Source organism: Cnephaeus nilssonii (assembly GCF_951640355.1).
Source record: "Cnephaeus nilssonii genome assembly, contig: SCAFFOLD_186, whole genome shotgun sequence".
NCBI classification, from domain to species: domain Eukaryota; kingdom Metazoa; phylum Chordata; class Mammalia; order Chiroptera; family Vespertilionidae; genus Cnephaeus; species Cnephaeus nilssonii.
The window spans coordinates 1,625-25,896 of record NW_027645493.1 but is presented as its reverse complement, the minus strand read 5'-3'; the positions used below and the strand labels follow the sequence as shown (position 1 = coordinate 25,896).

At 63.9% G+C, this 24,272-nt stretch overlaps 1 protein-coding gene across 1 annotated transcript; it reads left to right on the top strand.

The window, feature by feature from the left end:
- Window positions 1-403: 403 nt before the first annotated feature.
- Window positions 404-23,598, top strand: LOC307096602 (uncharacterized protein; the record flags this gene model as incomplete). Its single annotated transcript, XM_079800905.1, has 2 exons — window positions 404-742; window positions 22,787-23,598. Coding segments are annotated over 2 exons (1,151 nt in total), but the record flags the coding sequence as incomplete, so codon positions are not given.
- Between the last annotated feature and the right edge of the window lie 674 nt (window positions 23,599-24,272).

The following is a 24,272-nucleotide window of genomic DNA, read 5'->3' as shown; positions in this document are numbered from 1 at the left end:
TAAGGGGGTGGGGGGCGGAGGCCGAGTCAGGAAATGGGGAGAAGTCACGCGTTTTACTGAGCACCTACTATGGCCTCACTGCTGGGGCCTCCGTTCTGCTCGGACCCGGTCCCCGGCTCGGAGAGGGGGCGCCCGGAGCAGAGGGGGGGCGGGACCTGGCCCGCAGCCCGTCCCCCGGCTCCTTCGCCCCCGGAGCGGCCCGAGGACGCGTGCGGGCGGCGGCGGCGGCGGCGGGTCGGGGCGCAGGAAAGGCTCGATTGTGCTCGGGCTTCCGCTGCGCCCCCCGCAGCCGCCTCTCTGCGCGCCCGGGGGGCGGGGCGGGAAGCGCCGGCGGAAAGGGCCGGGGGGGGTGGCTTCGCCGGGACCCATTCTGCTCGGACCCGGGCCTCCGCCCCCGGGCCAGTTCGGCGGGCTCCGCGCGGGAGGCCGGCGGGCGGGGCGGGGAGGGGGGGGTCCGGGCGCGCAGGGACCGCGGCGCGCGCCGGGGGCAGCGGGTCACCAGGCTCCGCCCCGCCCGCCCGGCGCGGGGGCCGCACTTTGTTCTGGACGCGCCTCCCTCCGCCGTGTGGGCCGGGCCGGCGGCCCCGAGAGCGAGCGCGAGGCCGGAGCGCCAGGAGCCCCCGCCCGCGGCCGCCAGGAACTTTCTCCGCGAGGCCGGGAGCCACCGGGGCCGGCGCCGCCCGGGATGCGCGGCTGTGCGCGGCCGCGGCGCGGACTCCGGGACCCGAGCGCGCGCGCCCCGGTGAGTAGCCTGCGCCGGGCGGTCGGGGGACCGGGGGTCGGGGGATCGGGGGCCGGAGCGGGGGGGCCACCGAGCGGGGCTCGGCCGGCAGGTTTCGGGGGGCTGGGGGGGTGCGCTCGCTGCCCGGAGAGGCCCGGCCCGGCAGGGTCGCTGGGATCGATCACACGACGGGGAGCGGCTGCCCGGGAAGTTGGGTCCCGTCGTCCCTACGAGGCTGCGCGTCCCATCCGGGGACTGACTCACCAGAGGAGCCAACTCCCACCTCTGAGCCTCAGTTTCCCTTCCTGGGAGTACCTGCCCCTGAAAGTGCGTGGAGACCCCGCCGTCAGGGACGCCCAGGGCGCCCTTACCCTGCGCCCCACCCGCGGCTCCTCGCATCCCCGCGGGGCGAGCGGAACCGAACCGCCGGGGCAGGGGGACCTGTGCCCAGAGCCCCCTCTCCCCCCGCCCCCCGCGTCTCCCCGCGCTGCGCTCTTTGGCGCGCGTCCAGAGAACGCGATCCCGGGGGACACCCTGGAGGAGGCGGGAGGGAGAGGTCGGGTGATCGCCGCCGGGAGCTCCCCTGATGAGGGCGCTCGGGGTTCGGGCCCTCGCGGTCCCCTCTGTCCTCAGAGCGGACGGACACAGGCCCCGGGACCGAGCCGCAGCCAGGTCCGCTGAGGGCGCAGAGGGGAGGGCGCGAGGAGGGGGCGGTCGGGGCGCTGTCCAGGGGTGATGTCCCCCGGCAGGGAGGGTGCCCTGTCCCCCCCACCCCCACCCCCACGCCCAGCCCCGCACAGGGAAGTGGGCCGCTGGGTCCCGGGGACTGTGTCCGGGCGGCGGGGGCGCAGCTGGCGCCGGCTCTGGGGAAGGCGCACCGCCCGCTGCTATCTGGCTTCCTGTTCCAGCCATTGGAGGCCATTGGCCCGTTCAAATCCGGGCAGATCCGTTCACACCGAGGCCCACAGGCTCCGTGTTGCCTGCGTTTTCCTCTCGCGGCGGCGCGTTCCCGTTACATGGGGTCCCCCCCCCTCCCCACCTCTCCACCTCCCCGCAACTCCCAGGGGCGCAGGGTCCCTGGGGGCGCACGAATGTTTTGTTTTGTTGTTAAACCTCATGAGGTGAGGGAAGGGAGGGAGGGAGGGAGAGAGAGAGAGAGAGAGAGAGGGAGAGGGAGAGAGAGAGAGAGAGAGAAACATCGATGTGAGAGAGACCCATCCGATTGGTTGCCTTCGGCACGTGCCCAGGACCAGGGCCCGGCCGGGGAGGTGTCCCAGCCCCTTGCTGGGAATGGAACCCGGGACCCTGCAGTCCAATGGGCGGATGCTCTGCCCACGGAGCCAAACCGGCCAGGCTGCCCCTGCAAGGTCTTTCTCCCGCTTTGAACCCGGTTGGGGGTCTTTGGAATTGGGTTGGGGATGGAGGGAGGGCCTGGCTGTGACATGGGGGGTGTCCTTTTCGCCTTCCCCTCAGAGCAGCTCCGTGGGTGGGGAGGCCCCGCGCCTCGTGGGGTTCTGGGGGAAGTGTGCTCTCGGGCGTCACTGCGTGTTTGTTGCCAAGAAGGCCTGGCCCCTCCTGCTCTGTTTTCACTTCTTGTGAAATGGAGCTGCGAGGAGGGGGGCCCTGGCTGGGGGGGCCAGCAGCTCCAGTCCCAGGTGAGGAGGGAGCAGCCGCTGCCAGGAGCACCCCCGGGGCAGGTTTCACGTTCTTCCTCTTTAAAAAAAAATTATATTGCCCTGGCCGGTGTGGCTCAGTGGATAGAGCGTCAGCACTGCGGACTGAAGGGTCCCAGGTTCGATTCCGGTCAAGGGCATGCACCTTGGTTGCGGGCACATCCCCAGCGGGGGGCGTGCAGGAGGCAGCTGGTCGATGTTTCTACCTCTCTATCCCTCTTCCTTCCTCTCTGTAAAAAAACACAATAAAATATATTTTAAAAATAAAAATTAAAAAAAATGATACTGATTTCAGAGAGGAAGGGAGACAGAGATGGAAACATCCACGATGAGAGAGAATCATGGATCGGCGGCCTCCGGCACGCCCCCCACTGGGGATGGAGCCCGCAACCCGGGCCCGGGCCCCGACCGGGAATCGAACCCTGACCTCCTGGTTCACAGGTCGACGCTCCGCCACGGAGCCACGCCGGCCGGGCCACAGTCTCCTTGGTGCCTGTTTAGACGTTGGGGTGTTTGTGCGTAGGCCTCATCTCCTCGCCTTCCAGCTGGAGACCGTCTCTGACTGGGTGCAGTGCCCAGCACGCAGTAGGCGCTTTATAAACATCTGCCGAACGAGTAAAATTGGGGTGGGGGGGTTCCAGTACCACCCAGAGGCCCCCCATCCGTGCAGGTGCCGTGGGCTCCTTGTTCGGCAGGTGTGTGTGACTGGTCTCCTCCATCCCTTTTCCCCCTGAAAACCCTGGTCCGTCGTGGGGTGATGTGCCCACACGCGGGGGAGGGACCTGTCGAACGAAGCCTCGGGGCCTTTTCTGCCATCTCCTTGGGGAGCCCGCGGCGCCGAAAACAGGAACCGTCTTTCCTTCCTCCCTAACCCGGCCCCTCCGGAGGGATCACGCGCCTGGGAGAAGGTCCTCTTGTCCGTCTTTGAAAGTCTGTCCCTTCATCCCCTTTTCCCCATCCGGCCGCTTCTCTCTCCTTTCAAAGTTCGTCGGGCCCCGGGGCCGGCCGCCGTGACGCGCCAGGCGGTATTTAAAAGAGCTCAGGGCCCGGCCGGCCGGCGTGGCTCTGTGGCTGAGCATCGTCGACCTAGGAACCAGGAGGTCAGGGTTCGATTCCCGGTCAGGGTTGTGGGCTCGATCCCCAGTAGGGGGCGTGCAGGAGGCAGCCGATCCGTGATTCTCTCTCATCATGGATGTTTCTCTCTCTCTCTCCCTCCCTCTCCCTTCCTCTCTGGAGTCAAAAAAATATATATTTTAGGGGCCCGAACCGGTTTGGCTCAGTGGATGGAGCGTCAGCCTGCGGACTGAAGGGTCCCGGGTTCGATTCCGGTCAAGGGCATGGACCTTGGTTGCGGGCACATCCCCAGTAGGAGGTGTGCAGGAGGCAGCTGATGGATGTTTCTCTCTCGTCGATGTTTCTAACTCTCTATCCCTCTCCCCCCTTCCTCCCTATAAAAAAACAATAAAAAATATATATATATATTTTTAAAAAAGAGTCCTTTTGAGTTCTTAAAGGGTTTGGCCTTCAGCAACGCTAGAATGTCCGAGTCCCCAGGTGGCTCCCCTCCCACCCTGCTCTGCCCCGTCCCCTTCACGGAGGGACTGTTGGGCTCGGAGCCAGGCAGCCGGGCCCCTCCCAGCCCAGCCTCCTGGCACTCGGCGTGCCTCTCCCCGCCCGTCCAGAGGTGACGTGTCCGTTGGCAGGAGAGGGGTGAGGAGGGCTGTCGGGGCGATGGGACCAACCCCCCGCCCGGCCTGGGAACGCGGGGAACTGAGAAATGTGGCAATACTTGGCGGCCCGCGCCTCTTCCTGGCCCCTCGTCCCAAAACCATAATTAAAAACACTTTCATTTCACTTTTTATTGATTTCAGAGAGGACGGGAGAGGGAGAGAGGGAGGGAGACAGGAGTGATGAGAATCGGCTGCCTCCTGCATGCCCCCTTCCTGGGATGGAGCCCGCCAACCCGGGCCTGTGCCCTGACCGGGAATCGAACCCTGACCTCCTGGTTCATAGGTCGACGCTCCACCACGGAGCCACGCCGGCCGGCCGGGCTAAAGCACTTTTAGTTTCTCCTTCCACTTAGAAACCCCCGACTACGTTTCAAGAGGGAACCGCCCTCTTCCGTAAACAGCCTCCGGGTTCGAATCTGGTCCCCCTGCCTACGGGGGGCGCGGACTCAGGCCAGTCCTCCCCTCGGAGGGGCCTGGGGTTTAGCGTCTCAGCTTCGTGTGATCTGGGGACGTGAGGGAGGCAGCCGGGCCGGCGGGCGGGCTGAGATGCAGGCCAGGCCGACCTGCTCATGGAGGGGGTTCCGCTCCTTACGCACGTCCTGTGCAGCCCACGCCACTGTCCCCACCTATCTGCTCCACTTAAATTTTTTAAAATATATTTTATTGATCTTTTACAGAGAGGAAGGGAGAGGGATAGAGTTAGAAACATCGATCAGCTGCCTCCTGCACACCCCCCACTGGGGATGTGCCCGCAACCAAGGTACATGCCCTTGACCAGAATCGAACCTGGGACCCTTCAGTCCGCAGGCCGACGCTCTGTCCACTGAGCCACACCGGTTAGGGCAGGGCTAGTTAATTTTTTAAAAAATATATATTTTATTGATTTCAGAGAGGAAAGGAGAGAGAGAGAGAGAGAGAGAGAGAGAGAGAGAGAGAAAGAAACATCCATGATGAGAGAGAATCATGAACCGGCAATCAAATGTCCCCTCCTGGCAATCAAACCTGCAACCCGGGCACGTGCCCTGACCGGGAATCGAACCCTGACCTCCTGGTTCACAGGTCGACGCTCAGCCACTCACTGCAGACAGACGTGGGTTTACCGTTCATTCCGCTCCCCGCGTTTGTTTTGACACGACCTTCGGATTTGCCTGTCAATCAGAGCTCCGTCAGAGCCCACCCCGTGTTGTCCTCGGGGCTGGTCTTACGGGGTCAGAGCCGCGGTGCGAGGTGCGAGCGTGTTCGACGTGGAGCCGTGTCTCACTTGGTCCTCAGAGTGGAGAATGGAGGCCGTGCGGGGAATTGGGCCTGCGCCGGCGCTGCCGGGCAGCGGGTCCGAGCATCGTAAGCTGTCCCCGCCCGGGGCACACATCCCCTGGGCGTCCAGGCCTCTCTCTCCTCACGGGGCCCGTCTGCTAAGGCCACGTCGCACCCCGGAGTCCCCTCCCAGCTCCCTCCCACCAGCCATGGCCCGAGAGAACGCAGAGGCGGCTGGGGAGGCCCCGAAAGTGACCACAGGGTCGGGGTGGCTGTGGGAAGGGGGCGGGGAGGCCGCGCCGAGCCGGCCGCAGCGACAGTGACTCTCCCGTGGCCCGTCCGTCCCAGACAAAGGCCTCTGTGTTGGGGAAGGCCGGGCCGGGCCACATGCCTCGGGGCTGGCGTGCTGATACGGCCGGGAGGGGCCGCCCCGGGGCAGAGCGGCGCCCGCAGGCCACACGCTCCGGACTTGGCTCTGGACGGGCCGAGCGGGGGCCGGGCACAGGGTCGGGGCTCAGGAAAAACTTGCTTGTCGGTTCCTGGGGGTTGGCGTGGGGGGGGGGGGAAGGGATGGGTTTGTCCCTCAGCTGACGGACCAGGCAGGAAGGAATGTCCCATCCTCCCTCTCACCGTGGAGTCCCTCCGGCTGGCATCGCCCCGGCTTGCTCACAGGCGCCTCCTTGCTTCCTGGGCTGCCCTCTGTGGAGTCAGCCTGACCTGGGCAGCCGCCGGAGCCTCAGTTTTCCTCACCTGTAAAATGGGTACAATGGTGCCTACGCCACAGTCTCGTGAGGGGCACCCGAGGGGGGGGTGTGTCCCCAAACATGGGGCACAGAGCTGACGTTCGCCGTCACCCTCACCCCGACTTGGACGCCCCTGGCTGCTGCTGCACGTGGTCCTTGGAGGGTACACGCAGGCTGGGCGCAGTGACCGGACAAAGACAAGGGTGTCGCCAACATTCACCCCCCGCCCCACGTCCAAGCCCTACAGACCGTGCTTCTGGGTGTATTTCTCCCGGAGGGTGTTTGAGGAGCTTTCCTGTCTGAGGGTCAGACGGGCGGGAGACGGCCCGGCTGGGTCCAGGCTGCAGGCCCCTTGGATGGGGCGGGGCAGCGGCGGCCCGGGGGTTTGTTTGGCAAAGCCGGCTCCGTACCTGGCCCAAGCGGCTTCCAGGGCCGTGTGCCTAGAGCCGGGCCGCAGATGTGGCCGCAGCAAAGCACCCGGGAAGGCGGGGGTGTGTGAAAGGATGAGAGCTCAGCCCATGAGCCAAGATACAGGCCTGGGGGTGGGGATGGGGGCGGGGTGGGGGTGGGGGGGGGCATCTCCATGGCAGTGGGTCCCCACGGAGGGCCCGCCCGGACACCTGGCATCTCGGCCGGGAAGAGCCGTGCTCAGTGGCCCGTGGCCCGAGCCGCCTGCTCTGTTTGCGGCCATCTGCCTCGTGCAGACCCGGCTGCTGCCTGGGCAGGGCCGGCGCTGAGCAGAGCCCCAGGGAGACCCCGGGAGAGAGACACTGGAATGTCAAGTCCCTCACTTTATTAAAAAAAAAAATATATACACACACACACACACACACACACACACACACACACTAGAGGCCTGGTGCTATGACATTCATGCACTGGTGGGGGAGGGCCCTCAGCCCGGCCTTCGCCCTCTCACAGTCCAGGACCCCTCAGCGGACATCCCCGAGGGGTCCTTAGCCCTGCCATGAGGTGGGAGAGGCTCCTGCCACTGCTGCTGTCATCAGCCATGAGTCGGCTTCTGGTTGAGCATCTGCCCCTGGTGGTCAGTGCATGTCATAGCAACCGGTCATTCTGCAGTTCAGTCAATTTGCATATTAGCCTTTTATTATATAGGAGATATGTGTGTGTGTGTGTGTGTATTGATTTCAGAGAGGAAAAGATAGAGAGAGAAACATCAATGATGAAGAGGCCCTAGCTGGTGTGGCTCAGTGGATAGAGCATCAGCCTGCGGACTGAAGGGTCCTGGGTTCGATTCCCGGTCAGGGCACATGCCCAGGTTGTGGGCTCGAATCCCTGGTGTGGGGCGTGCAGGAGGCAGCTGGTCCGTGATGCTCTCTCATCATGGATGTTTCTCTCTCTCCCTTCCTCTGAAATCACGTCCAGGGCATCCTCCCCGGGCACCGACCTCCGTGGGGCCTGGCAGGAGAGGCTGGGCTAATGCTCTGAATAGCCCTCCTGAGTCAAAGGCCCCTTCCTGTCCAGGAAGCACCGCGGCCGCGGGCAGGAAAAAGGTGTTTCCGAGAGTGAGGCCAAGACGGGGAGAGGGGAGTGGGGGGGGCCGGAGGCCGGCAGCAGGGGGCAGGGGTCACCGGGCCTGGCTCTGCCCGGGGCCGGCCATTTAAGAACCGGTGAGAGCCCGGCCGGCGTGGCCTCAGTGGTTGAGCATCGACCTAGGAACCAGGAGGTCAGGGTTCGATTCCCGGTCAGGGCACAGGCCCGGGTTGTGGGCTCGGTCCCCAGTGTGGGGCGTGCAGGAGGCGGCTGATCCATGATTCTCTCTCAACATGGATGCTTCTCTCTCTCTCTCCCTCTCCCTTCCTCTCTGAAAGCAATAAGAAGTATATATTTTTAATCTTCAAGAACATCCTGTGAAAAAGACCCAGGAGGGGTCTGGGCGGGGAGACCCGGTCCAGAGAGAGAGAACGCAGGTGGCACATGGGTGCCCGGGCACAAACCCTCCACAGCGATGGTCCCACCCGCTGCAGACTCAGCCCCTGTGGGTGGGGGCTGCGGGCCCCTGGGCAGATCAGAGCCGGCTTTGCGGACGGACGAGGAGAGCAGAGCCCGTGGCAGGGCCGGGTCGTGAGGGGGTGACACTCCGCTGTGGCCCAGATGCCCCCGAGGGCTGTGCCTGTGCAGAGGGAGCAGCCGGCTTGGGCAGCCGCCCGAGCCTCAGTTTCCTCACCTGTAAAATGGGTACAAAAAAAAATTCTCATTCTTTTTTTTTTTTTAAATTGATGATAGCGAGAACAGATGAGAGAGGCCGGCCGCAGGGCACTGACCCCCAAGCACCGGGTTCCCAGAAGACGGCTGCTGACCCAGGCTCTCTCTTCTGCAGAGAGAGGGTGTGCATGCGCATGTGTGCGCACGTGTGTGCTTGTGGGCACGTGGCTGACACCGCGCTTTGTCCGTTTAGGAGCCCTGGGGAGCAGGGTGGCGCTGGCAGGGACCGGGGCCGGGGCCGGGGCCTGGGGCGCCCAGTACGGGCAGGAGGAGGGGGGCTGGGAGAGGGAGCCCAGCTGGTTCCCCTTTGTCTGCACGGCGTGCACTTCCCGTTGCCGCCACCAGAGGGAGCAATTGCCCAGCAAAAGCCAGCGGTCCCCACCCTCTGCGCATCTTCCAGCTGGAAGAGGCCTGTGCACAGACCTGGGGCTGGGGGCCACTCGCTGGCCAGGCGGGTGGGGGTGGTGGGGTCCGTGAGCAGGTTGGAGGGGGGGATGGGGGAGCGGGGAGAGCTGGACCAGTGTTCCTGGCTCTGCGTTTGCTCCCAGATTGCTGGGTGTTAAAAAAAAAAATCCTTATTCTTTTTTTTTTTTTTTTTAATTGATGATAGAGAGAACAGATGAGAGAGGAAACAGTAATATGTTTGGCCCACTTACTTATGCATGCACTGGTTGATTCTTGTATGTGCCCTGTCCAGGTATGGAACCCACAGCCTTGGGGACTGAGCTACCGGGCCCGGGCAAAAATTCTCTTGTTCTTGATGTTGGTTCCACTTCCAACTAACCACCACCATCCCAGCCGAACATCAGCGTCCTTTTAAAAATATACAGATATTTCTCTTTTTTAAAAAATATATTTGATTTTTTACAGGGAGAAAGGGAGAGGGATAGAGAGTTAGAAACATCGATGAGAGAGAAACATCGATCAGCTGCCTCCTGCACACCCTCCACCGGGGATGTGCCTGCAACCAAGGTACATGCCCTTGACTGGAATCGAACCTGGGACCCTCCAGTCCGCAGGCTGACGCTCTATCCACTGAGCCAAACCAGTTAGGGCAAAATATACAGATATTTCTTATTGACTTCAGAGAGGAAGGGAGAGGGAGAGATAGAAACATCCATGATGAGAGAGAATCATGGATCGGCTGCCTCCTGCACGCCCCACACTGGGAATCGAGACCGCACCCCGGGCATGTGCCCTTGACCGGGAATCGAACCCTGACCTCCCGGTTCATTAGTTGACGCTCAACCACGGAGCCACGCCGGCCGGGCTGGATGTGTGTTTTTTTAAAAGTAACGTACGTAAGTGACTGGCACGCCCCGAGTGCCACTGCCCGGCGAGCGCCACTTCCTTAGCGAGGGGGGCGGGCTCTGGTGTCGCCGGGCCGCCGTCTGGGGAGACACTGACCCTGATCTTGGCCGCTTCCCTCCGGGCCCCGGAGACACAGTTTCCCTTGTGCCGTGCGAGGGCGGCTGCCAGCAGCGGGCACGGGGCCCACGCCGTCCCGGGGACGTGCGTTCACGAGACCGCGGGAACAGAGGGGCCCTTCTTCCCCGGCGGGCGGGCTCCCCGGCGGCGGGCGCGGCGGGCACTGAGCCGCCTCTGTGGGCAGCGCCGGCTCTGTCACCGGGCGGCCTCGGGATCCGCAAAGCGCTTCACGGCCGTTTTTGTTTATTTATTTCTAAATGTATTCTTATTCTTATTGACCTCAGAGAGGAAGGGGGGGGGGAGAGAGAGAGAGAGAGAGAGAGAGAGAAGCATAACCCCAACCCGAGAAGCAGGCCGGTCGCCTCTCCATCACCTTCTCTCTCTTTCCGGGCGGGTGTGTGTGCACACGTGTGTGCTGTGCACGTGTGTGGTGTGCACACATGTGTGCTGTGCTGTGTTGTGATGTTCCCTGTGGCTGGAACCCTACATGCGTGGTTTCTAAGGTCGCTCATGTGCGAATCCCGTGACGGGCTCCATCCTCCACGCCCCTCCCTCGCCTTCCCCAGTCCACAGGGCGCGACCTCGCTCGTCCCCGCCCCCACCCCGGCCGCCGTGGGAAGGCGGGGGGGGGGGGGGTGACCAGCTGCTGCTCACGGGGCTCGATGAGGATCGCGATGACCGATGAGGATCCTGACGGGGGGTGGTTGGAAACGGGTACCCGCCCGCCCCACGCCCTGCGCTTCCTGCCCGTCGCTGGGAAGCTGACCAGCACCCCACCCTGCCCGCGGGGGGCCGGCTGCTGCTGGCTCGGGGCCGCTGTTGTTTTCTCTGACCGAGCTGCCCGCCCCCCCGCCCCGACGCGAGGGCATGGGCTGGGTCCGAGGGGCGCCGCCGACCTGCTGGGGTTCGTGGGGCCCCCTGCTCGTCAGGGGGCAGGTGAGCCGCCTGGCGCGGGGCTCTGCCCCCCGTTATTCTACGGGCAGCGATTCTCAGCGTCGCCCCCGGGGTCCATGTGGTCTATGTCCGTGGTCGGCAAACCGCGGCTCAGGAGCCACATGCGGCTCTTGGGCCCCTGGAGTGTGGCTCTCCCACAAAAGACCACGGCCTGGGCGAGTCTATGTTGAAGAAGTGGCGTTAGGAGAAGTTTAAGTTTAAAAAATGTGGCTCTCCAAAGCAATGTCAGTCGTTGTGCTGTTGATATTTGGCTCTGTGGACGATGAGTTTGCCGACCACGGGTCTATGTGAACCAGCAGTGTAGACCTACTGTGTGTGCAAATGACATCAATGTGCCCACGGCGTCAGCATAGGGACGTGGCGCTCGAGGCTCCGAGGGATCTTCTTCTCTCTCTTTTTTAATATATATATATATTTAAAATGATTTTTTATTGATTTCAGTGAAGAAGGGAGAAGGAGAGGGAGAGATGGAAATATCAGTGACGAGAATCGTTGATCAGCTGCCTCCTGCACGCCCCCCACTGGGGATCGAGCCCGCAACCCTGGCATGTGCCCTTGAATGGCATCGAACCCAGGGCCCTTCAGTCCGAAGGCCGACGCTCTATCCACTGAGCCAAACCACCTAAGGCTTAATATGTTTTTATTGATTTCAGAGAGGGGAAAGGAGAGGGAGGGGGAGAGAGAGAGAAACATCCATGATGAGAGAGAATCAGGGATCTGCTGCCTCCTGCACGCCCCACACTGGGGATCAAGCCCACAACCCGGGCATGTGCCCCGACCTGGAATCGAACCCTGACCTCCTGGTTCGTAGGTTGACGCTCCACCACGGAGCCACGCCGGCCGGGCCGGGTCATTTTCTGCTGGGGAAGGGTGTGGGATGTCCGTAGGATGCTCTGCCTTGTGGCAAATGAACACACACCGGGAAGGATGGCGGGGGCGGGAAGGGGGGCGTGGATCCTTGCACTAAAACTCGGAGCTTTTCTCTGAGGTTAAGACCACCGCTAAAAAGTTCATCAAACAGCCCTGACCGGTGTGGCTCAGTGGCTAGAGCGTCGGCCTGCGGACTGAAGGGTCCCGGGTTCGATTCCGGTCAAGGGCATGGACCTTGGTTGCGGGCACATCCCCAGTGGGGGGCGTGCAGGAGGCAGCTGATGGATGTTTCTAACTCTCTATCCCTCTCCCTTCCTCTCTGTAAAAAAAAAATCAACAATATATATATTTTTTAAAAAGCTCATCCAACGTAAACACAGACGTGGAAAAGCTGGGGGAGGAACCGGCGGCCGCTCCCCGCGGGCCCGGCCCAGGCCTGCCTCTGCTATCTGGGGCGTCAGCGGGTTCCGCCCGTGGGTCTCCACGCCGGCTGCTATTTCGGGCCGCGTCGGAGCTCACACGCTCTGAGAGGCTGACACCACGCTTTGTCGGGGAACATTTATATCCCGGGTCTGTCACACACCGGGCCGGCCGGCGTCCTCCCACAGACGGGATAATCCGTGAAGAATTGGGGCAAGGTGGGTGGCGGGGGGTGGGGGGGAGGTGGGGAGACTGCAGGCCTAGACTATGCAAAGGGCCGGGTCAGCCCTAGCCGGTGTGGCTCAGTGGGTAGAGCGTCGGCCTGCGGACTGAAGGGTCTCAGGTTCGATTCTGGTCAAGGGCATGTACCTTGGTTGCGGGCACATCCCAGTAGGAGGCGTGCAGGAGGCAGCTGATGGATGTTTCTCTCTCATCGATGTTTCTGACTCTCTATCCCTCTCCCTTCCTCTCTGTAAAAAATCAATAAAATATATTTTTAACCCCTGGGGGGAGGGAGGGGATGGACCAGCCAGGGGGAGGACAGGTCAGCAAACCCTCGGGGTATCTGTCCGGGGAAGAGCCCCAGAGGCCTGGTGCCCCGGGGTGGGGTGGGGGGGGCATACACTCTCTCCCTGCTCGCAGCCGGAGGGTCTGCCTGAGGGACGGGGGCTGTGGCAGGAGGCCCTGGGGAGCAGCGTCCCCGTCTGAGGTCTGAGGGCTGCTCTGAGCGTGGCCGCCTCCCCGGTGTCCATCCCCAGAACCAGGCCTGGCGTGTGGCCTGTTTCCCCCCATCAGCCCTGCAGCTGCCTCTGCTGCCCGCTGACCCCGGTCGCCCGTCGCCAAGGCAACAAAGCCCCGGAGTTTCCCGAGCGTCACGGGATCTCAGCACCCATTTCCGCCGTGTCCGCGTGCACCCCACCCCGCCAGGCAGGAGGCACCCATGGCCGCCCTGTCCCTGCCGGGGGCCGTCTCAGGCCTGCCTGGCCCCCGGACCGTGGGGATGAAAGAGCAGGGAGTGTGGCTCAGTGGTTGAACATCAACCTAGGAACCAGGAGGTCAGGGTTCGATTCCCAGTCAGGGCACAGGCCCGGGTGGCGGGTTCGATCCCCAGTGCGGGGCGTGTAGGAGGCAGCCGATCCATGACTCTCTCTCAGCACGGATGTCTCTCTCTCCCTCCCTCTCCCTTCCTCTCTGAAATCAATACAACTGGGTTTTTGTTTGTTTTTAGAGAAAAGAAAGGGCGGGGAGGTCGGACAGGGCTGGGCCTGTCTCTGGACTGGCCAGGAAGCAGCCGTCCACCCTGGGGGGCTCCACGGTCCAGCCCCCTTCAAGTCCACGGTCAGGCTCCGTTCAGAGCCCTGACGGGGGGTTCGCTGTGACGGTCACGCTCAGATGGAATGACGAGGGCGCGGGCCTGTCCCTGAGGGATCTACCCTGCAGGCCAGACACCCGGACGCACTCAGAGGACACACAGACAGCCGGGGGTCAGGCTGAGGCCGGCCACAGGGCACTGACCCCCAAGCACTGAGTTCCCAGAACACGGCTGCTGACCGAGGCTCTCTCTTCTGCAGAGAGAGAGTGTGTGCGTGCACATGTGTGTGTGCACGTGTGTACTTGTGTGCACACACATGTGTACATGTGCGTACGCGCTGGCATGTGCATGTGTGGGTCTTTTATGTGAATATGCATGTGTGTGCTTGTACATGTGTGGATGTGCATACGTGCTGGTATGTGCATATGTGGATTTGATATGTGAATGTGCATGTGTGCATGTGCGTGTATGTGTGCAGGTGCGTGTGTGTCCAGCCCCTGCCCAGCCCTGCCCTGGGCCAGCTCTTCCCGCACTGTCCTGAGCAGATCTGTGGTCCTCCCTCGCACCCCCCCTCCGCCCCCCGCCTCCTCTCCGTCACATGCTCCTTCGCCAGCTCAGCCAGGCGCTGCGTAACGGCAGAGGGAGGCCCGATTGTCTCCTGCTCTGTGGCCGCTCCAGACGTGGCCGCCCACCCTGGGCACGGCCCTCCGTGTGGCCTGCACTGCCCCCAAGAGCCCTTATCTCCGGGGGCCGCCTCTGCCCACCCTGCCGGGGGGGGGGGGGTTGGGGGAGGGGGAGCTTGTCCACAGACCGCTGGCCGCCTGGACCCAGCCCTGGGCCCACCCAGTCTGCAGGCGGCCCAGTCCCGCCCAGCCCATGGCTGGCTCCGTCCCAGAGATTCTGAGAGGCCATGATCCTGTAGCGGCTCAGATGTGCTGGGTTCGAGTTCTGGCGTCTGCTCTTCAGGGCTGTGTGACCTCTGGGGCTCAGCCTGTGTGGGGGTCCCCAGTGCACCCCCCTCCCTCCGCTTTCTGATTTCTTTGTGAGCCCCGGCCCGGCGCTGGTTCCTGAGCCTGTGGGAGAGGAGACGGCGGGGCGGGGGGGGGGGGGGGGGGAGGCAGGCCCGTCCCCAGCTCAGCAGCCCTGCGCCCCAGCTGTGCCCATTGTCCAAGCCCCCCAACAAGCGGCCCTGTTTCTCGGCCGCCATTCGGACAGAACGCTCCTTATCTCCCGTGCCCGTCGCCGCTGTCCGCGCGGCCTTTCTGGGCACCTGCAGACGCCAGCGGGGGCGGCGGTAACCCCTTCCTGCCGGGGCCAGAGCCAAAGGCCCGCTCCGTAGGCAGCCGGCCTGACCTGGCTCTCAGACCGGCTGGGCGACCTTGGGCCGACCTTGGCCTGACCTTGACCTTCCTGAGCCTGGGAGTCTTTCCCCGGGAAGCCTGGAAGTGAATGAGACGCTGCTCAGGTGGTCGGTTTTCTCGAGCCTGTGTCCCTGGCTAACGGCCCTCCCACGGTCAGAGCGTCAGAGCGCGGCAGAGACGGTGTGCGAGTCGCTGAGCAGACGGGGTGGGCCTGGCGGGTCGGCACCTCCAACTGCCCGGGGTGGGGGGTGGGGCTTGCGTTTTGCAGTTTGCAGCCCCGCTGGCTGCCAGTGAGTCCCCGCCTGCCTTTGCGTGTGCCCGGGGCTCAGGGAGGCGTCCCTCCCAGGAGACACGGTGCCGTGAGTTGTACAGACGTGTACGGTCGCTGAAAACCACCGTCCCGTCGTGCCTGGGAGCGTCCCATCCCTCCCAACCTCTCCGCCAGCCCCTGTGGCTTGGCCTTGCTGGTTCCGACCTGACCCGGGTGTGGATGCCTGAGGAAGGGCTGCGGGGAGCTGGGCGGGGCCTCGCCCGCCCGCTGCGTCAGCCAGGCCCCTTGCCCTCGGGGACTGGGCGGCAGGGGTGGGGCCCCGGGGTGCTGGGTGCAGCTAGGTGTAGGGAACTGACTCACCCCTGACCCCAGACAGGGCCTAACCCTTCTCCGGCTCCCTTTTCTTTTTAAAAATATATTTTTATGGATTTCAGAGAGGAAGGGAGAGGGAGAGAGAGAGAAACATCCATGATGAGAGAGAATCAGGGATCGGCTGCCTCCTGCACGCCCCACACTGGGGATGAGCCCACAGCCCAGGCAGGAGCCCTGACCGGGAATCGAACTGTGACCTCCTGGTTCCTAGGGCGACGCTCAGCCCCTGGGCCACGCCGGCCGGGCTCCTGCTGTCTTTTCTGCGCGCTCAGCACGCCCCGACCTGCGCCCGTGTTTTTCGTGCTCGGCCCGGCCCCTCTCACTGGGCCCAGTGGGTGCCTGGGGACAGGATGGGGCTCTCGGGGTCCAGCTCTCTCCTCCTTCTCTTCCGTGAGGCTCCAGGGCTTCGCTCTGATCTGTGTCTCCCTCCCAGCACCTTGGTCGGGGGGGGGGGGGGCGGGGGGCTGTGTAGTTGTCACCCCTGAACCGTGAGTGACGGGCTGTCAGACGCTGTCAGACGCTGTCAGACGAGGGGGTGTGTCCCCGAGGCCTCTTTGTCAGGAGGGAACAGGGGCTCCGTGGCCCCCATACTCCCAGCCTAAGCAGGGAGGGTATGGGAGCCAGGGTGCCCTGGGAGATGGGCTTATGCAAATGTATGCAAATGTATGCAGATGTAGCCCCACCCCCTCTGCAGCTCTGCCGCCTGCCTGCTGGGCTCTGGGCTGGAGGGAGACCCCCAGCCCCACCCTGAACCCATCCCAGGTGTGACACCTCCCCTGGCCTGAGAGGTGGGCTCCCCCTGCTCCCTCCCACCCCACCCCACAGCAAGCCGGAGGGAAGGGGGGCGGCAGATTGAGGAAGACGGGGCCACCCTCCCCCAAACTCCGGGCTGCCTTCCCTGCACGGCCCCAGGGGGCACAGGGCCACCCTCCAGGGGGGCCACAGGTTCAGGGTCAGGCTGAGCAGTGGGGGGGACAGGCTGTGACAGAGCCCCCTCTCCCCCCCACCCCACTCCGAGGAAGGGGGTGGCCCACCTGTGGGAAGGAGCAGGGGCTGCTGGGATGGGATGGGGAGGTCCCCCGGCGGCATGGGGGCTGGCGAGGCTGCGGGAGGGCGGGGAGCAGACTCCTCGGAGGACCCCTCGGGGCCAGAGGCAGAGCCGCTGGGGGGCCCCTCTTCAGCAAGGACGGGCTGAATGAAGCCTGGCCCCTCGGGGCCCAGGGCAGCTGAGGGTCTGATTGCTACGAAGGGGAGGAGGGAGGTGAGCATGGTCCCCCGAGAGAGGATGGGAAATGGATTCTGTCTGGGACACGTGGGAGGCGAGTGAGAGGCTGTGGGTGAGCGGCTGTGGGTGAGGGTGAGGGTGAGGGTGGGGGCGGGCCCCGCCCTCTTCAGCTGCCTGGCTGGCAGGGCCTGGGGCAGGGCCTGGTGAGAAGGTAGCGCCAGCCTGGGCCCTGGGCCCTGGCGCCTCTGAGCTGGGAGCTGTCCAGCACGGAGCCTGCTGAAACCACGGGCCTGAAGGAGGCCTCCGGGGAAGGTGCTGGCTGCCCCCCCCCGCCCCCCGCTGCTCCAGGGACAGAGACCGTGGGCACCAGACGTGTCCCAGTCCCCGTGGGACTCAGAGCTTCCCGCTGGGGGAGGTGCTGAGCAGGGGCCAGATTCCGTGTCTTTTTATTGATGTCAGAGAGGAGGGGAGAGGGAGAGAGAGAGAGAGAAAAGCATCCACGCTGAGAGAGAACCATGGACCGGCTGCCTCCTGCACGCCCCCCCACTGGGGATCGAGCCCACACCCCAGGCCTGTGCCCTGACCGGGAATCGAACCCTGACCTCCTGGTTCCTAGGTCAACTTTCAACCGCTGAGCCACGCCGGCCAGGGCGGTGGGCCGGAGCAGCAATGGGGTCAGGCCTCCTGCACTCTCTCGGCCTCTACCCCGGCTTCCCAGCCTCCACCAGCCGGAGGCGCCATTCCTCTGATTGCACCGACCTGTCTCAGCCAAACACCTCCCACGGAGTCTCCCCAGCCCTCCCGCCTCCCCCCAAAGCCGCTCGGCTGTCCTTCTGGGGGCCCTGTGGCTGAGCTGTCCTGTGGGGGGCCCTGTGGCTGAGCTGTCCTGCGGGGGTCCCTGTGGCTGAGCTGTCCTGCGGGGGGTCCCTGTGGCTGAGCTGTCCTGTGGGGGTCCCTGTGGCTGAGCTGTCCTGTGGGGGTCCCTGTGGCTGAGCTGTCCTGTGGGGGGCCCTGTGGCTGAGCTGTCCTGTGGGGGGCCCTGTGGCTGAGCTGTCCTGCGGGGGGCCCTGTGGCTGAGCTGTCCTGCGGGGGGTCCCTGTGGCTGAGCTGTCCTGTGGGGGTCCCTGTGGCTGAGCTGTCCTGTGGGGGTCCCTGTGGCTGAGCTGTCCTGTGGGGGGCCCTGTGGCTCTCGCCTTGGAAACCACAAAGCTATCACATCACCTCCTAAGGCGCCCCTGGGGCCTCTGGTTAGAGCGGGCGGAGAGGAGCCGGGACACCTCCCTGCAGGATACGGAGCCCCCTCAGCCCCCCGCAGCCCCCCTCGCTCCCGTGAGCTGAGGCTGAGCAGGATCCGTGGCCGGACCAGCGGCCAGTCCAGCTGAGGGCCCGGCCCCCCCCTCCCGTCTCCTCTCCGGAAACTCTGCCCAGCCCCCCAACCTGCTTCCTGTTTGGTGGGGACGCGTCCTGCCTGGCTGTGACCGGCTTCCTCCCCCAGCCCTCCCCCCCCCCCCGTGCCATCTCCTGCTGCCTCCGTTCCTGGGCAGTCTGCACCCCCCCCTCCGCCCCGCACCCCCCTCCACCCCGACACCACCACCGGGGAGCAGGGTGCAGCCCTCTGCAGAGCGCCGGGGACCCCCACAGGACAGCTCAGCCACAGGGACCCCCACAGGACAGCTCAGCCACAGGGACCCCCCGCAGGACAGCTCAGCCACAGGGCCCCCCGCAGGACAGCTCAGGGGCGTCGGGGCGTCAGGTTGCTCCTGCAGCTACGGAGCGTCTTGGAGGAGCCGGCAGCCCAAGCTCAGTTGGGGCAGCGTGGGAGCGGAGCCGAGGAGCCATGTTGGCGGATGAGCTAGTGCAGGTCAGGGCCGCCCTCCTGGAGGAGGTGATGTTGGGATGTCTGAGCTGAACATGTAGGCGAAGGCACATTAACAACGAAGAAAGGCTTGAGCCCGGCCGGCCTGGCTCCGTGGTTTGAGCATCAACCTATGAACCAGGAGGTCACGGTTCGATTCCCGGTCAGGGCACATGCCCCGGGTTGGGGGCTCGATCCCTAGTGGGGGGCGTGCAGGAGGCAGCTGATCCATGGTTCTCTCTCATCATGGATGTTTCTCTCCCTCTCCCTCTCCCCTCCTCTCTGAAATCAATAAAAATTTATTAAAAATAAAAAATAAAAAAATAAAAGGAGTGGGTGGAGCGGTGGTTCACGCCCAGGGCTGACGGGAGCGCGGGCTCCCCCCCACGGCGTGGGTCTCCCGGCAGAATCTTCCCGCCCTGCCGCTCAGGAGCCTCTCTCTGTGCGGCTCCCCGCCCGCCCTGCGCCCTGTAAACACAGCTATGAAAACACGTCTCCGTGTGTTTGTTTTGCTTCGTCGCTCTCCGCGAGGGCATCCGCCTCAGAGCAGATGCGCACGGTAGCCGGGGGGCCCCAGTTCTGTCCTCTGGCTTCCTCTTTCTTTCTTTTTCCCCTCTTCACCCAGGTCCAGTCTCTGCTTCTCTCCCCGCCTGCCCGTCCCCCCAGGGTGTTCCCTCTTCCCCACCTTCCCTCCTCAGCCTTCCTGCTCCTTTAGGCCCCGGCAGCCAATCCTGTACCTCTCGCATCCCGTTGCCAGGCAGCGGGCTTCCTACCTGCCCCATTGTGTTCGTGTCTCCATGACGACAAGGGTTGCCCAAAGAGATGGGGGAACGTTGGGAGGTGGTAGGAGGCCGGGGGAGGCGAGGGCCCGGATTTCGGGACATGGGTGCGGTGTTTCCGGCAAAAACCTGCTCGCTCTCGCGGTCCCCGGCAGGTGCCACAAACATTTCCTAAACCAAAGCCCCCATGAGACACCCAGGCAGGTGCTGGACGGTCTGGAGATAGAGCACGAGATTCCGGCTTGGGGACATGCGTGCGAGGGCCAAGGACGGGAGCCACGGGCGCTTTTGTTTATTTTTACTTATTTACTTTTATCTTTTTATTTTTTAAATATAATTTATTGATTTTTTTTTTTTTACAGAGAGGAAGGGAGAGGGAGAGAGAGTTAGAAACATCGATGAGAGAGAAACATCCATCAGCTGCCTCCTGCACGCCCCCCACTGGGGATGTGCCCGCAACCAAGGTACATGCCCTTGACCGGAATCGAACCTGGGACCCTTCAGTCCACAGGCCGACGCTCTATCCGCTGAGCCAAACCAGTTAGGGCTACTTATTTACTTTTAAACATTTATTTAAAAAAAATATATATATGTGTATTTATTATTGATCTCAGAGAGGAAGGGAGAGGGAGAGAGAGAGAGAGAGAGATCCATGATGAGAGAGAATCGTGGATCAGCTGCCTCCTGCACGCCCCCTACTGGGGATCGAGCCTGCAACCCGGGCCTGTGCCCTGACCGGGAATCGAACCCTGACCTCCTGGTTCCTAGGTCGAAGCTCCACCACGGAGCCACGCTGGCCGGGCCCTCCAGGCAGGTACCGGGCCTCACACTGTCGCTGGCAGGGTCTCCGAGCTGGAGGTCCCGGTCGCCCTGGACTTGGGGGCCTGGGACGGACGTGGGGGCGGTGAGCAGCCCTCCCGCCGTCTGCTGCCTGGAAAACCCATCGGGGAAGAACATGGGTGGGAGGTGGGGGGCGGGATTCCAGCTGAAGGAGAAAAGTAATCATCAGGTGTGAGAGGACGGAGCTGACAGGCCTGCAGGGAGAGCGGCCACCTGGCCCGCGGCCCGGGGTCCCCTTCGGCTCCGGTTTCCGTGTCTGCCATGAGCCCCCCCACCCCACCCCACCCCCAAGGCCCCGCCGGCTCCTCCCCGCCCCCTCCGTCAGCTCCCGGGCCCATCTGGAATCTGAGCTATTGCTGGGGAAACCAGACCCCCAGGAACCCCGGCCCGAGGAAGTGATGACGGGGAGAGAGGAAATGAGACAGGGTGCCCCCTGGGCTGACGGCGGGCACCTCCCCAGGGGCCTGGGCACTTAGAACGCCAGGCTCTGCCCGGCCGGCGGGGCTCCGTGGTGGAGCATCAACCTGTGAACCAGGAGGTCGGGGTTCGATTCCCGGTCAGGGCACATGTCCGGGTTGTGGGCTCAATCTCCAGTGTGGGGCGTGCAGGAGGCAGCCGATCCATGATTCTGTCTCATCATGGATGTTTCTCTCTCTCTCTCCCTCTCCCTTCCTCGCGGAAATCCATAAAAATCTTTTTAAAAAAACGAAAAGAGCCGAAACCGGTGTGGCTCAGTGGACAGAGCGTCGGCCTGCGGACCGAAGGGTCCCGGGTTCGATTCCAGTCAAGGGCATGTACCTTGGTTGCGGGCACATCCCCAGTAGGGGGTGTGCAGGAGGCAGCTGATGGATGTTTCTCTCTCATCGATGTTTCTAACTCTCTCTCCCTCTCCCTTCCTCTCTGTAAAAAATCAATAAAATATATTTTAAGAAATTTCTAGATCATATGGCAGCTCTATTTTAAAAAAAAGAAAAGATAAGAAAAGGCGGGGGCACCTTCCCCCCCCCCCCCCCGGGACGCACGGTGAGGGGATCGCCCTGGGACTCAGGCCTGGGCGGTGCCGCCGTCGGGGGGACAGGCCGGGCCGGTGGGACAGGTGGCAGCGCAGTCCTGGCTCCCTCACGCGCTGTCCACGCCAGGACGCCGACCTGCTTCCGTCGCCTCCCGTCCTGTCTCTCCTCCGAGGACCGGCTGCCGTCGGGCCAAGGGGAGCGGGTCTGCGGGTCTCAGGCTAAAGGCGTCCCCGAGGGCGAGGGCGGAGGCCTGGGCTTCGGGGAGGACCCGCCGCTCACTCACTCACTGGCCTGGCCCCCGCCCCTCCCCCTGCCCAGCCCTGGTCTCCTCAGCTCCCCGCCATCGCTCTGTGCCCTCGGCCACGCCCACCCTGTCACGGGCCGGGCTCCTGTTCCTGTAATAACTGGACCCCGATCACAGCTCTATACGGAGGCTTCATTATTATCACCGTTGTCCCCGTTGGATAGAGGAGGAGCGAGCCCAGGGTTCAGTAACGTACTCGGGACCTCAGCTGGGAAAGCAGCTGGGTTTGCATTGAGGGGCGGGGTGTGGGGTGAGCAGGGGGGCGCGGCTCTGGCTCCAGGACCGTGTCCTTGTCCCCACACTCGCCTGCGCCGGAGCCAGACACTCGGCCCTTCGCCGGGAACGGCTTCTCCTTCCTGTTTCAAAGCCGGTGGACACGGCCCCCGGGAAGGTGGATGACGCGCCCGGTTTATTCCGTCCGCGGGGGCGGCCTGGGACCCAGCGAGCAAGGACCCTCCAGACTTTTGTTTCTTATTTTTAATATATTTTTATTGATGTCAGAGCGGAAGGGAGAGAGAGAGAGAGAGAGAGAGAGAGAGAGAGAGAGAGAGAGAGAGAGAGAAACATCCACGAGAGAGAATCCTGGATCGGCCGCCTCCTGCACGCCCCCCACTGGGGATGGAGCCCACAACCCGGGCGTGTGCCCTTGACCGGGAATCGAACCCTGACCTCCTGGTTCACAGGACGACGCTCCACCACGGAGCCACGCCAGCCGGGCGAGACTTTTTTTTTCCTTTTCTTTTTCTTTCTCTCTTCAGCTTTTTAAGAAAGCGTCTCCAGCCTCTTGATGCTGGGGTGACTGTTCTGACCTTGGGGAACGGCCCCTGACCCCCTGACCCCCTGACCCCATGCACAGACGCGGCCCCTCGAAGGGCCTCAGCAAGGGGAGCTGTCCATCAGCACCAGGGCTGCGCCCGCCCCCCCTGGGAGGGACCTGGGAGGACAGTGCTGCCTCCCCTCCCTCCCCCTCCCTCCCCTCCCCCCCCGCCCGCCACCCTCAGAGCCGAGGGAGCTGGCGCCCGAAGCACCTCCTGGCTCTGGGCTGGCTGTGCCCTGAGCCGCAGCCTCCATTTGCCCCCCCCCCCCCATGGGCTGGAGCCAGATGCCCGGGGGCTCAAAGGCTGGGGTGGGGGCGGAGGGGCGGGCGGGGGGGGGCTGGGTATTCAGGGGGAGCATCGGGGCAGGGGAGTCACAAGTGCAGGCTGGAGCCAGACTGTCTGGGTCCGACCTCGGCTCGGCGTTCACCAGCTGCAGGATCACCCCCGAGTTCCTGGCCGCTCGGTGCTGGGAGTCCTTGCCCGTGGCACAGGAAGGGCTGCGGGGGGAGGCTGGATCCCACGCCGGCCAGGCCCCAAGTCCCCTTTCGACGCCCAGGGACGGAAGCCGGGGGGCGGGGGGCAGCGCCTCACGGTCCCTCTCCCTCCTCTCTCCGCAGGACAGCAGCCCGCGCCGCTGACCATGAACGGGATGGCCAACGTGAACGCCGCCAGCCGCCCGCACTTCGCCTCCTCCATCCCCGTGCCCCGGGCCGCCTCGCAGACCCGCACCCACACCCCGGGCGCCTCTCCCCAGCTGCGGCCGCGCCAGGCCGGCCTGGCCCTGAGCCCGCAGCGGGCGGCCTCCCCGAGGCTGGGCAAGGCCGCCGGGGGCCGAGGCTCCCCGAAGCCGGGTGGGGCGGGGAGAGAGCCGGCCGAGGGTGCGGACGGCCTCTGTGGCTCCCCATGGAGCAGTCCCCGGGTGACCCCCAGGGCGGCCCAGCCCGGCCCGGCCGGTCCCAGGAGAGCCGGGGCGACACGGAGAAAGGGGGCCCGGGAAGGGATTCCCGTCCGCCAGGCCCGGGGCAGGAGCCCCCCATCCCGGACGAGCCCCCTCGGAGGAACCCCAACACCGGGGGCCCCCGACAGCCACGGGCCTCCTCACGGCCCAGGAATCGGCGGAAGAGACAAGAGCTACCCCAGTTCTGTGACGTCGGAGCCGACGCCGGGGCGGGCCTCGGGGGCCTCCTCGCCGGCCCTCAGCCCGGTGCAGAGCAGGCGCCCCTCGCCGGCCCCTGCGGCCATCAGCTTCTCCTCGGCCCATCAGCACAGCCCTCCCATCACGGCCACCGTGGCCCCGTTCCAGTACAGGTGAGCGGGCGGCGGGGCCGGGCACGGGCAGCGGGGAGGGCCCTTGATCCCGGCCGGCGTGGCCCCGGGCCGAGCGGCGACCTACGAACCACGCGGTCTCCCGGTCTCTGTTCCATTCCCGGTCAGGACACGCACGTGTCCAGGTGGCGGGCTCGGTCCCCCGTGTGGGGCGTGCAGGAGGCAGCCGATCCAGGATTCTCATGTGATTGATGTTTCTCTCCCTCCCTCTCCCTTCTTCTCTGAAATATATTTAAAAAAAAAAAGCCCTAGCTGGTGTGGCTCAGTGGATAGAGCGTCGGCCTGCGGACTGAAGGGTCCCAGGTTCGATTCCAGCCAAGGGCACATGCCTGGGTTGCGGGCTCAGTCTTCAGTGGGGGGCGTGCAAGAGGCAGCCAGTCAATGATTCTCTCTCATCATTGATGCTTCTCTCTCTCTCTCCCTCTTCCTTCTTCTCTAAAATCAATAATATATATATGTATATATATATATATTAAAAAAAAATTCCTTGCCGAAACCGGTTTGGCTCAGTGGATAGAGCGTCGGCCTGCGGACTCAAGGGTCCCGGGTTCGATTCCGGTCAAGGGCATGTACCTTGGTTGCGGGCACATCCCCAGTGGGGGGTGTGCAGGAGGCAGCTGATCGATGTTTCTCTCTCATCAATGTTTCTAACTCTCTATCCCTCTCTCTTCCTCTCTGTAAAAATCAATAAAATATATATTTTTAAAAATTCTTTAAAAAAAAAAAGGCCCTTGATGGTGAGTGGCTGGCGGGCCCCAGAGGGCCCAGAGCATGCAG